Genomic DNA, 14524 nt, shown 5'->3' with positions numbered 1-14524 from the left:
ATTTTTAATTAATTAGAACAAATATTCCAAGTACCCACCTCTCCTTTTGGAGTCCTGGTCTTTTATATCTATCTATATATATATATATATATAAACCCCTCTTTCCTAGGCATTCAACACAAGTAGCAACTCAAGTACTTCTACATCCCAGTTAAACTCTTCCAAAGCCCTAGATTAGCCTTCCATTTCCTCTTTATACACTCTTCCTTAATCAAGAAAGAGATGCAGGAGGACAAGAAGATGAAGGTGAAGAAAGGATGGCTTGCAGTCCAAGTAGGGTTGGAGGATGAAGATGGCGAGTGCCAGCGTTTTGTGATTCCCATATCCTATCTTTACCATCCTTTATTGAAGAAACTTTTGGAGAAAGCTCATGAGGTTTATGGGTACCACACCACCGGCCCTCTTAGGCTGCCGTGCTCGGTGGACGACTTCCTCCATCTCCGGTGGCGGATCGAGAAAGAGTCAAACCATCATCATCAACATCATCACCACCACTCCCATCCCCACCTTTCTGGTGCTTTGTCCTTTCACTCTTGTTGATCTACGTAGACATGACACCATGTTTTCCTTTTTTGTGGGAAAAGAACCAAACAAAGGGGAGGCAAATAAATTTAGCTAGACAAGCATTCTGTTTATTAGTAGTGGTGCTTGCCGCTGTATTTTTATTTTTCCTTCTCTAACTTAATTATCTGGGAAGCTGTTTTGTAATTCCAAAGGGAAATGAAGAAATAGAATTTACGCATAAAAAATTGTTCTCCACTCTCTCTCTCTCTCTCTCTCTCTCTCTTTGTTTTTTTTTTTTTTTTTTTTTTTGGGTGATGAATGAAATTATATATCTATAATTTCAATGATAGAGTTATAATATTTTCTCAATCAAGAAGCCAACCTATCCAAAGCGGGGGAAGAGTGCAAAAAAAGGAAAAAATAAATAAGTGTTACCCAATTGTCTACTGGATTTTCCTCTAGGTGCATGCATATGTTGATGCTGATATGATCTGGCAACGATAAAGAAAAGAGGAAAAGGAAAGAGGTGCTAGTGCCATGATAAAAGTCTGAGCCAGCCCACACACAAATGGAAAAGATCAAGTGAGGTATCCTGTGGCCATTATAAGTTTATTCATGTATATCCCTACTTTTGCCAACATCCAGCACTAATTCTATTTCTTTTCTTCTTCCTTTTTTTTTTCTTCTCTGAGTTCCTTCTGTATGATTTTGATCTGTCTTTTCGAGTTCTCAAGACGTTTTCCTCCAAATATGCTACAATAATTCTATCAAATTAAAAATAAATAGGTTCCCTTTTTTTGGATAAATAGGTTCCCTTTTCTAGTTTGTAATCTTCTAAATTCTTTGATTTTTTTTTTTTTTTTTTTTTTGACGTTATAATCTTCTAAATTCTAGCAGTTAGAAATGGATAAAAATTAACTACAAACTAGTTTAGAGCTAATTCATATAAACCAGTTTAATAAAGTGGCATGTGTCCTTTAACATGTGATAAACACATGCTTTCTTATTAATACTATTAAAAAATATATACGAGAAGCATATGCTATTACAAAAATATGTGCTTATCACATGCTAAGGGACAAATGTTACTTTATTAGACTGGTTTGTATGAATTAGTTACAAACCACTTTGTAACTTGATGAAACACATGATGCTCGATGTCCCATATGTGAGAGAGGGGCAGAAACAATAAAACATATCCTTTGAAGTTGTCTTGTAGCACAAGATGTGTGGGGAGGTGGACCAAAAAAAACTTCAAAAAAGGCATTGATGAGGGTCTCACCTTTTCTCATGTGGTTACAACTATGATAGATCGATGCGACATGGAGGAAATTGAGCTTATGGCAGTGATGGCTCGTAAAATTTGGTTTCGCAGAAATACGATGGTACATGGAGAAGATTTCACTTATCCTAACCAAGTTTTATGCGATGCAAGTAGCTCTCTTGATGACTTCAAAAGGGTTAATACAAAAGAGATGGATGCAGGGAGCCCTACATACCAAGCACCACCAACACTTTGGCAAAAACCACCCATAGGTATGTGCAAAGTAAACTAGGATGAAGCGGTGGATAAAGTTCATGGGCGTGTTGAGATTGGTATCATAGTATAGGATCATGAGGGAGTTGTCTTGTTAGCGCATAGTACTACACGAAGTTGCTTGATCAAACCTATCGTAGTTGAGGCACTGGCCGCTATACATGTCGTGGATCTATGTAGGAAGATGGGTTTATTTGATATAGTTTTGGAGGGGGATGCCTTACAAATTGTTAATGCGGCAAGCTGGCGGAAAAAAATTGGAGCAAGTTTGGTCACTTAATTGATGGAATGAAAGTGGGGTTGCACCAACTGAGATCGTGGAGGATTGAACATATAAAGAGGGATCCGAATTATGCCGCTCATAGTCTTACTAGGGAGGCTATTATAGATGCGTGCCATGGATAAACTTTGGGTTGAAGAAATTTCAAACTGTATAAATGGTTTTGTAACTAGGGAGCAGTTTTGTAACACCCCGTAAAAATTAATTAACTGATAATTGACTCCATGGTTCGCTTCTCAACCTTATTCCTCACAAAACAAGACTTAGGGATCGTAAGATCTCCTAAGAGAGAGACTACAGCAGAAGACTTTCAACCACAGGAATAACAAAGTAATAACTAAATATCACAATTATAACAACCAAAGTAACGATAAAACATCATAGCATAAATAGATCCTTAAATTGTGCTGGTCAAAAACCGATCAAATATATTACAAAGCTAGGATTATTGTCTGAAAGAAAGATAACAAGATCAACGCCTAAACTTAAGTAGTGCTAACATAATAACAATCTCAATCATCTCCGCCCGAGTTGTTCATCCATCATCCCACATGAACTTGAGCCAAACCGGGTCCATGTCCTAAAAAATGACCTGAATCAGGTCCTTGGCCACCACCAACTGGCTGTCCGTATCCATCCTCCTCTATGCTAGCGCGCAATTTATACATAATGGAGGGGAAAACATACAGGGGTAAGTCTAACGATGTATCCATCCTTCTCTATGCTGCACATGGTACTTATGCCATTTAGTGATGAACTTCGTTTGAAGAAGTATGCAGCATTTTAGGCATGACAGTTATTCATAAATGCAGTATATATATAATATATGTTGAAATATGAGAATCATGTCATAGTTCAACTGATGGTCTATTTCAGATATTACCCTTTTTCAGTAGGGTTGGAGTTGTCCCATAGGATCTGTAATACAATGCCAGTACCCCGACTATTATACGCTACCGTCCATAACATTAGCAGCCCGACCAAGTCCGACCTTAGGTGGCCCACGCTACTAATGATGTACGCCCTGTAGTGACCCGCTCATTAAGGCTGCACCGGTCAAGAAATTACCATTGGATCCAAGGCTCGTATATCACATCCACACACACATTTGACAATAGAGTTAACATATATAGTAAGCCATGGCCGTTATCCCGTACATACCGATGTACCATGTCATACGATGCAATTAGTCTTGTCCGTATTTTACATGCCTACTATTACAAGTTTCATCATCTCATTATTTTGTTAAGTAGTACATTTTTCACAAAATGTAGAGTTCATAACATAGCAAAATGTATTTCATGAGAGTTGTAAAAATGCATGTTTTGGTACACAAAATAGAGTCGTGCAATGCGGGAAAAATACTGGCTAGTATCATGTGAGTTTGTACTCATCTGGATCATACAAGTCCTCCAAAAATTCTTCTAAAGGGTCCGAGTTCTTCAAATCTGTGGAAAGCCTAATATTAGTCCTATGTCCAAGCTAAAGTGAACCTAGAACAGGAAAACAGAGGCTTTTGAACAACTAGGCAAAATAACTTCCGTCCTTGAAATTGCTTGTGGATGAGCGCTCGGGCTTGATGTTGAGAGTTCGGTCCGAGAGATTTCGGTAGAACCTCATTTGGTCCAACGATCTTGTAAGCAGTCCTAAGCTGGTTATAAGGCTATGAAAGGTCCTTTCACACCTTTTAGCCCAAAACAACAGGAAATGCTTATAACAAGATTAAGACATATACCTCTAGATTCTAACAACTAAGCTACTGTAAAACACAAGCTAGCACAACATCTTAAGGAAAAACACTTAAGAGATATGATAGTTACCTCTACATAGCAAGAACCTCAACAAACTCCTCCTTCTCTTCAAGAACACCAAGGTAACATCTCTCAAGCTCACAACAACACTCAAGCAGAGTTTCTCTATGGTTCAAAGGGCAGAATGAGGTGGCAATGGCATGAGAGGCGGGTATTTACAAGGTAGAAAATCTATGAGCTCTGCAGGAGCAGGCCTGCAGTGCAATGAGCGCTCAGTACTACAGTGCCGAGCATTCGCATACTATTTACCTAATGGTTTTTGGATTTCACTTGTACGCTTGGGAAATATCTAGTGGTCAACCAAAAGTCAACGTATGCTCGGGCTGGTCCTCAAACGAGCGTTCAACCAAAAGGTCCAAAATTACCAAAATGACCCTCCAACTATTCTTAATGACCCAAAAGTCCAATTAACCCTCTAACCAACCTATCTTAGTCTAGTTAATTATTTGGGTCACTACAAGTTTGCCCCTACTTAATTGATATTATATCAATAAAGATTCTAATTTGTTCAACAACAAAAAAATTCTCCTTAGATAGCGTGGAGTTAAACAAGTTTTCTTGGCTTTAGAGACATTTTTGATGCTTCGTTATATAAGACACTGTAATCAATGTCTTAATGATAGATCTCCACGTCCAATTGAAGGCCAAGACCCATGAGAAGTCCAAGCCAATGTACACCTAGCATTAATAAGAGCCCTAGTCCTAGCAATAGTGGTGGAAGTCTTAGTCCAATACTTATTTATCATCCAATACTTATTTATCATCTTTAGTCTTTAAACTTATCTTCCATAGTCAAGTCTTCTAGCTTTTATGTTGTCTTTAGTAGTCTAGTTGTAGTCTAATTCCCTTACGTGTTGCATTAGTATTACTATTACGTATTGTTTTCATAGAGAAGAGTAGTATAAATAAGGGATCAACATAAGTAAGCATTTATTGAGAATTATTAAGCAAAAGCTTGTTTGTGGTTTATCTTTAGCCCTAATTGGAGTCTTGTGGTCTCTCCTACCCGAAAGGAACTATTATTTCTAGCCTATTTCTATTAATTGTTGTGGGTTTCCATCAACGTATTATCAGAGCTATGTCTACCGACAAAGATTGTATTGAGAAACTTGAAGCTGAGGTCCTGGAGTTGAAAGAAGGAAAAAGGTGGCTACATAGTCAAAAATGGAGGATTTGTTCCATGAGCTTAGGGAATTAATTTTTCAAACTCACTCCTCGACATAGAAAGACAACAATGATCAAGGGTCAACGTCTCATCCACCAAAGGAGAACTCTGGCAACTTGAGTTGGCCCAAGGTGACGAGCGGAGAGAACCATCCAAATATGTCGTGCACAACCAAGTTGAATTTTTATCGATATACACACAACTCTACTATGCCTACTAGTTCATGTCTAACACCATTAGGCACTACCAAGAGACTTTTTTGGGAAGAGATGCAAAAAGGAAGGGAGAGGGGTCTTTGTTTTAGTTGTAATGAAAAATCTACTCTGGGCCATAGATGTCAAGTCTGTTACTTTTATTTTGGCTCATTCGGTTTTATGTTCGTAATCAGTTGGAAAATGAGTTCAAGTATGAAGAATTGAAGAAATCAAAGTTTTTCAGTATAATGTGTCTGGATAACTAAAAGACAGGTCCTAATAGTAATTCCAGAGAGATCAACAAAGACTGACGTGTCAAGACAGGGTGTTAATACGTCCAGACACAGTTTTTCGAGAGTTCATTTTAGACAGCATGTCCGGACACAGTTTCCCAAGAGTTCACTTTAGACAGCATGTCCGGACAGCAGTTGGACATGTCCGAACCTGATTTTCAAGGACTTTGAAAGTTACAATCTAGACTCTCAAGTACACCTAGAGGGGGGGTGAATAGGTGTATATCATAAATAATGCGAAATTAACAATTAACACAAGCAACAATCAAGCACCAAAATTATGTGAAGCAACAAAGCATACGGACACAGATATTTTTGGTTACGAAGTGGAAACATGAAGAACCTCTTCAAGGAAAAACCACTCTAGGGCAACGGACCTAAGAAATCGTTTACTATATAAAAGGAGGAGAAAATACAAGTTGCTACAGTTACAAAGCTTTTGTAGTTGACACAAACTTGTCTAGACAAGTGACCCTTCTTGCCCGGCTACCACGGTAATCCCCTCAGAACCTCTGGTACCCCCCTATTATCGACTTCCCTTGCCAAAACCTCTAACAAGCTGCAAGTTACCTCGACTATTTACACACAAGTTGCTGAAAATAAATTATGACACAACTCTAGGAGAGTATAGAGACTAAGCTCACAACATAAAACCTCTCCTAGCACACAAGGAAAAACTCACTCAAAGCACTTAGGATTTCTCTCTCACTTTCGTACTTCTGCCGTCTATTTTCCTTGATCAAAATGAGCAGCATGAGTTCTCTATTTATAGGTAGAAATGAGGTGTCTTTTTCAGCTGCATTAAGACACTTTCTGATTTGCCGTCTGGATGGGAAGAGGGGCCGTCCGGACAGACTCCTGTAGGTGCAATGGCATGGCGACATGTGGACAGCATCTTGACAATTCAACAAGCATTTAATTCGCGGTGCTAACTTTCTGACCACAGGCAGTCCGAACGAGCTAGGAGGCCATTCGGATGGGCTAGCATTTAATGCACCGACTCCCCGTGATTCCTGGAAGCATTTAATATGTCGGGGGAAAATTCAACGCGGTTTGACTTGAGTTCGTCCAAACAGCCATAGGGTTCGTCCAGACGGCCTAGCAATAAATGCTACAAAGCTGTGTCTCCAGGAGAGCCTTTAATTTGTCAGGCAAAAATTCAACCATCGCAACTTCCTCCGTTTGGACGGCCTGTGCGCGGACTCCTCTAGTTTTTGTATGGAGGTCTTCATCCTGCAGCACACTCGGACGGGCTTCGCGCGGCTTGCGAACGGCCTTCTCTGAAACTGCTCCAAACTACTCCTTAAGGTGCCAAATTACAATTGGGATGCAATTACACTGTTTTGATCACCGAAATAAGCCAATTACATATTTGACAAAAATATCTAACAGACTCCCACTTTGGCATTTCGGTGATAAAACCACAAAATAACATATTGCAAAAATCCAAACACAAGATTTGCAGTAAACAGAAACTCCCCTCAAAGTGAGTATCCCATCAATGGCAGAAATAAAACTAACACTCCAATAAAATATGAGAATAACTTCTATAAGGTCTTGGCACAAACCAAGCTCTTTGTGCCCTCCAATAATAAGTTGACACATCAGCTTGGAACAACAAATAACCTTATTGTGAAAACACCAGATTGGACCTCTTTGATCACTTATGGATAAAAAAACCCTCCTCCTTTACGTTTTATCTCTCACCTTCTTGCCACAACTATCCGTCTCTCTCCCTCATTTTTATTTGAATCAATATCCAAGCAAAATACCAAACATCAATGAAAATGGTTAAGATTACTTATTAAAAAAAAAAAAAGAAGAGATGAAAATGGACCCAATGTTCTCAAATAGTTACAGAGGCAAAAAAATAAACCCTAGTAACTAAAGTAGTTATGGGTTTGAAGGACGCAGAAAAAAAAAAAAAAAACGTTTGTTTTAGTGAAGAGAGGAGATAGATCAAAGAACTCATGAAAACTAGAGGTTGGAAGTACTCAGTTTGCAAAGATTTCTGGAAAATGCATTGTGGGTAGAGCAAATCTGCTCTTCTTTCTCCTCTCTCCTTTTGTATTAAAGGTAAAGGATTTTTTGAAGGAATATGTAAATATTGCAATATGCACTGGGTTATTGATCAGATTGTTTTGGTTTGATTGTTCTTGTTTTCCTTGTATTTGGCTTCTTGGTGGGGTTGATTGAGGTGTAAAATGGGTGTTCTAGCTTCTTGCTGGGTTGGCATTCAGCATGGGTTGCAGCAGTGAGGTTTTTCTTTAGAGAAAGGTGAGAGTTAATAGGTAAATTCGGGTTTTTTTGTCCATAAGTGATAAAAGAGGCTTGATTTGGTGTTTTCATGATAAAGTCCTTTATTGTTCTAGGCTAATGTGTCAACTTATTATTGGAGGGCACAAAGGGCTTTGTTTGTGCCAAGACCTTATAGAAGTTATTCTCATAAAAGACATTACTCCCCCTTATTCATAACTCCCCAAAGAACACAAGACTGCTCTTCACAACACTTCTCCCCCTTAACGAATACTACTCCCCATTTTTATCACAAATGGTCAAAGGGGCTATGATAGTCCAACAAGTTTCTCAAGACGTACAAACATTGCATGGGGAGGGTTTGAACAGCTCATTGTAAGGTATGATGGACTGTAAGTGTTGGACGACTCCGCCATAGTACCTACACACTTGACTCCAAGTTAGTATACAAGCAACACATGATATGGAGTAAGTGTAAACATGAAATAGCCACGACAAGTGATATTGAAGACTTAAAAACATCATTGAGGCATTTCATCAAACACATGGTGTGCCTAACATTTAAGCATGTGAACAATGATTCAGGGCTAGATGAAAAATTATCACACAACAAGGCCTTAAGCCTAATTACATCCAGTCATAAACAATCCAAGAAAAACAAGGGAATTTGACCAACAACACATCATTGAGATATTTCATCGAACATGTGATGCATGTTTTAAGCATGGCAAAAGTGTTCAAATAGAATCATGCTTATATCCCTCACAATCAAAGCCTAGACCACAATTATAACACACATGAGCAATTTAAGTAAGGAATTGAAGTAAATGGCTGAAGAATGTCATTTAGGTAGATTATCAAACATGTGGTGTGCATGAAATTTAGATATGTGAAAAGTCACACAATACTCATGAAAGATCATGCTCACATACACCACAATCAAAGCCGAAAGCATAACCACAGCATAAATGAAGCATCTCAAGAAGAAAAATGAACAATGAGTTCAAAGACTTCATTTTGGCATTTTATCGAACATGTGGTATGCATTTGAAAATAGACATGTGAAAAGTATTTCATGGACATTGAAAATACATGCCTAAGTACAACCAAACAATAGCTAGTACATATTAACAACAAGTAGCTATCATTCTTACAAAGGGAGTATGAAAATTTCGAACCAAAATCGAAACCCAACCTTGAAAAACCTAGGTTTCAAATCTTCTAGAAAATGTGACATGAGAGAAGATTGAATCTTAGAAAACATACCTTGGAGCCAATGAGGTTGGATTATGCTCAAAATTTGAAAAGAGAAACCACTAAAATTGAGGACTCAAAGATTTGGGGAAGAAGTAGTTCATGCGGCACGAGAGAGACAGAGGAGTTTTTGTCATGGAGGAGAAACTAAGAGTTCCTGGATTACATACCTGGGCAGGGACCATTCAGACGGTCACTTTGCACCGTTTGGACGGGGAGCCAAAAACAAAAGATTTCTCCCCCTTACTCCAATTTCTCTCTTTGTTAGGTGAGCATTTATAAAGACATGATACATTCAATTAAGGGGGTAATTACATTTTTTTCCCCATCAACTACAATGCATTGTTACTTTGCCCCCATAAACTGACAACCCTACTGCCTGACCCTATCAAACTACCATTTTGTGTCCAAAACCCTCATTTTGTCAGTCAATCACGTTAAATTGGACGGAATAAAAGGGGGTGTTTGCCGTTTGGCAGCCATCCCCTTGGGGGAGGGGGTGGCACGTTGGCCACCCCTAGAGGTGGCTGGGGTTTTGGTAAGGAAATGGTGATATTCTGGTCACCATTGCTAAGGAAATGGTGGGGAGGAGGAGGATCGAGAGTAGAATGGTTTGGATATTGGGTGTCATCTTTATTTTCCTCCTCTGTTTTTTTGGGGTATTTCTGTTTCTGGGTATGTCTACGTGTTTGTCAGAAACAGAGGTGGAGGGTTTAAAAGGACAGAAATCGTATCATCTGGGGAAGGGAATGAGGGAAAGATCAGAGGTTTGAGTTTTGACAATAACAAAATTCAATGGCCTTTGTTTTTCTGAGCCAATGTCCTTCGAATACATATACCGAATAATATTAACCGTGAAGGAGCTGATACTAACAAAGCTCAAAACTCTGATCTTTTCCTCGTTAGATGACTTCAGAGTAGAAGATAACAAATTTTTGTTGTAGTCTTCGTTAAAAGCGACGGAAGAAGAAGAGGATGAAGAAGAAGATACTTTTTAATTTTAATATATTTATATTTTTTGAAACTAGTACTCATATATATATATATATATATATATATATATATATATATAAAGTTTTTAATTTTAAGGGTATTATATGTAATTTTTGTATATAAATTTGGAGTATTTGAGTCATTTCAAGTTTTTTAACGCGGTTGATTGATGGAATGAGGGTTTTGGGCACAAAATGGTAGTTTGATAGGATCGAGTAGTAAGGTTGTCAGTTCATGGGGTAAAGTGACAATGCGTTGTAGTTGATAGGGGGAAAGGCAATTACCCCTTCAATTAATGATCAAGAAATGCTAATAGAAATAACTTCTTGTTGAATGAGCCGAAAATACCCGAAGCCTGCAATAGTATCAAAAGATGAATGAACATGTCATTTTTATACTTCAGGCAATGCCAATATGTACCATCACTATCCAAGCCATTGTGTTGTGTGTGGCAAGTGTTGTGCCAAATACTACATAAATTAATAGATAATATTTAGTACGTTTTAACTCGCAAGTGCACAAGATCAAAACAATAGTATAGTGCAGCAAGTACGAGGTCGAACCCACGGAGATTGTGATTTTGTTTTGAATTAATTAAAATATCAAATTGTCACAGATTTGATATTAAGCAAAATAAAAAGATAATAAGATAAAGGAAAGGTAAAGGTAGGGCTTTGATATCCACCACTAATTATACTTAGATAATATAACAATATGCCAATGATCTAATCATATTATGAGTACTTAATGTTTGCCAACCTAAAGGCATGGGTGTCTGCTTAAGCATCAGTGTCTACTCCTTAAACTATTGATTTCCCTAAGCAACGAATTAGGCATGGGTGTCTGCTCTAATTCTTTTCTTTCTTAAAGGATTTAGCATAGGTGTCTACTAAGTTGTTCTTTAAGAAGGCATAAAACTGTGGAAATCGACAAACACATGAGGCTTAGGGCATGGGTGTTTACTCCCGGTTCCCCATATTGATTAACTCAAGAATCCGGTGTGGATATCTTATGTTACTTATGTTAAACCTAGAACTCGGTCATCCAAATTGATTTAACTAACTAGTTCATACCACATACATATAATGGTCAGTCACATACATATGAGGAATTCAAGAAAATATGAATTAATCAAGTTAAGCAACACAATATGATTATCACAAAGGCGTCAATATTGAAATATTAAATAAACATAATTAGGGCTTCAATCTAGCCCTCCTTAAGAGTTAGTTACACATAATAAAAATAAAAAGAAAAGGTAAAGGTAAAGAAAGAACCGAAAGGTAGCCTCCAATTCCTCTCCCCAAAACTGTGCCTCTTCCAAGGATTTTAGGATTTTAAGGATTATTTAAATTGTGAGGCTTAGGGGACTATTTATAGAGCTTATGAGAGTCCTAAAAGCCCTAATAATCCTAGGAAATTCGGAGTTTTAAGTCCTAGTCCAACTAGGATAAAGAAAACCTAAGTCTAAATCGGAATAGGATTCGCCTAGAATTACGGTCCTGTCTTGCGGTGCAATTTTGGCCTTGCATCGCTCCGAATTGGGAAAATACTATTTCACAATGATTTGTATCCTTTTGAGTTAGCTTTCTAATGCCGCTTGAATCACCTCAATCGGATGTTTAAGCTGAAAGTTATGGTCAAAATACCGAGACATGTTCAGAATCCAATTTTTGCATCCAATCCGATTTGACTTCAATGTGAGAAATACCGAATTAATCATTTCTTTTATTTAATTAAACTTAACCATGATTGATTAAGCTTAACCATATCTTCTAGGTCTTTCCAATTTTCCCTTTAAGCTTGGAATTCTTCCAGAAACGCTTCTTTTCTTCCAAACGCCTATAAAACAAAGAAAATACAAAAAGAAAGTAAAATGGCCTAATTAACCAAAACCAAAGGATTAAAACATGCAAGTTAAGGGCTGAAAATATGAATATTCTAGCACTTATCAGCAAGCTTCAATTAAAAGCCAAGCAATGGACAAAAATTGATAGACAATAAAGCACATAAAACTTCTAAACCATATGAAGGAAATTCATAGTTTGTTTTGGTTAGAAGTCAAACCTTACTAGGTCCTAGCCATCCTCATCCAATACTCTCCCCTTAAGACTTGGCCTAAGGCTCAAAGCTACATCCAAAATTTTTCTTTTGTGGATGAGTCAAGCACAAATAAATAGACACAGTAAAATTTTCCTTTTTTGAATATTATGGCATTTTGCACATTTCACTTTGAATTTTCTTTTTGAGAACGTGTCTTTTATCATAACAAAAGAAGGTCAAGACATGAGTTTGAGCTGGAGTTTTTAGGCTCTAGGTTCAACTAGCATTTGGTCAATCTTACCTACAAGAAACTACATTCTATGCATATGGTTTGTCCATCACAACAAATTTATATGGATCGACATTCCTTCTTGAAGCTTAAGTGCATAGAACTAGCATGAATGAGATGTGCCACAATAACATATGCTTGAGTAGTCAAATAACGGTTCATTATAAAGATAATCAACTCAAACATGATAAGTGTATTTCCAAGGCACATAAGTTAAGAGGATATCTCAAAAGCATTTGAAGAGCAATTAAAGAATGTATCCATCTTAACAACTCAAGGTGCCACACAATACCAACAACTTTCCCATTTTTTAAAAAAAAAATTATTATAACAAAATAAAAATACTCATAGGAAAAAAAAACAAAGATCAACACATGCAAAACAAAAATCCTAAACATTATAGGATACATGTATGAAATGAGAATTCAAAAGGCACAACCTAACAACATGCTCTAGCCTTAAACTCATATCATATAGGTCCTCTATAGAGTATGATTTGGTTTAAAACTATTTTCTAGGCCTCCACTAGTCACCACATATTTATGGACATAGGATCGGCATATAGACAAGAAATTTGGTGGTCCTCACTTTACATTTCGTCCATACACTTTTCCAATATCACAACACATGAATTTCCAGTGAAGTCCTTTTTGATTGTGCCGTGGTAGAATTCTCAAAGCAAATTTGTATAAAATGTGAAACAACAAACGCAACAAGATGCTATAGCTAAATCCTTTAAAAAAGAAAAGAATTAGAGTAGACACTCATGCCTAATTCGTTGTTTAGGGAAATCAATAGATTAAGGAGTAGGCACCCATACCCTTAGGTTGACAAACATTAAGTATTCACAATATGATTGGATCATTGACATATTGTTATATTATCTAAGTATGATTAGTGGTGGATATCAAAGATCTACCTTTACTTTTCTATTTATCGTTATATCTTTATATTTCTTTTTTCACAATATGAATTTAGTGACAAATTAATATTTTAATTAATTCTAAATAAAATTAACAATCTTCGTGGGATCAATCTCGTACTTGCTGCACTATAGTATCGTTTGATCTTGTACACTTGCGAGTAAAACGTACTAAATATTATCTATTAATTTAGGTGGTATTTGGCACAACAATTACAAGGAAAGAAAAGAATACAATTAGTAGTCGGACTCCCCCTTATCACCGACTAGAACTCGACTAGGACTGACTTACTAATACGAATAGGAAAAGGATTCTGTTTCCTATGGGAAACTAGAATAAACTGGAATTTGGGAAGCAAGTTCCTTATTGGACTTGGGCTAGGCTTGGAACTTAGTTCCTTATGGGATTCTAGTAAATCTATAGGGCTGACCCACTCACTAGTGCAGTCTTATGAACACATCATCCCTTCCCCCTTACATTTTCCTTGTCCTCAAGGAAAAAATCAGGGAACCCCATGTGGATGGAATTGTAATCCTCCCAAGTTGACTCCACTGGCGATAACCCTTGCCAATGGATGAGTAGCTCAGTTTTTTTATATATTTATTTATTTAATTTTTTTAACCCTTTTTTCTAGCACTGCTTGCGGCCATGGAGACATGTGGAAAACTGGGGCAAGACAATACGATCACCTCCCAACTTCCTCTTCAATAGACTTACATGGAAAACTGGATGAATCTGAGACTCCAAGGGCAGTTCCAGCTTATAGGCAACGGGGCTAATTTTTTTTATGACTTTGAAAGGACCAAAAAACCGAGCTGATAATTTGGCATTCATGCGCATGTGCACTGAAACCTGTTGATAAGGTTTGAGCTTTAAGAACACCCAATCTCCTTCTTCAAATTCTTCCTCCTTGTGCTTTCCATCATAAACCTTTTTCATCCGTTCTTGGGCTAGCTTGATATGCTCTTTCACTTTCTCCAGG

The 14524-nt window shown here is 37.4% G+C and overlaps 1 protein-coding gene across 1 annotated transcript; it reads left to right on the top strand.

Annotated features, from left to right (window-relative positions):
- The first annotated feature begins 222 nt into the window (after positions 1–222).
- Positions 223–540, top strand: LOC132166734 (auxin-responsive protein SAUR32-like). Its single transcript, XM_088511518.1, has one exon. The coding sequence runs from the start codon at positions 223–225 to the stop codon at positions 538–540; it is 318 nt and encodes a 105-aa protein (XP_088367644.1).
- The last annotated feature ends 13984 nt before the right edge of the window (positions 541–14524 follow it).

Source organism: Corylus avellana, chromosome 11 (assembly GCF_965113065.1).
Source record: "Corylus avellana chromosome 11, dhCorAvel1.hap1.2, whole genome shotgun sequence".
Lineage (NCBI taxonomy): Eukaryota > Viridiplantae > Streptophyta > Magnoliopsida > Fagales > Betulaceae > Corylus > Corylus avellana.
The sequence above is the reverse complement of the archived record's forward strand: the minus strand, read 5'-3'. Positions and strand labels throughout refer to the sequence as shown.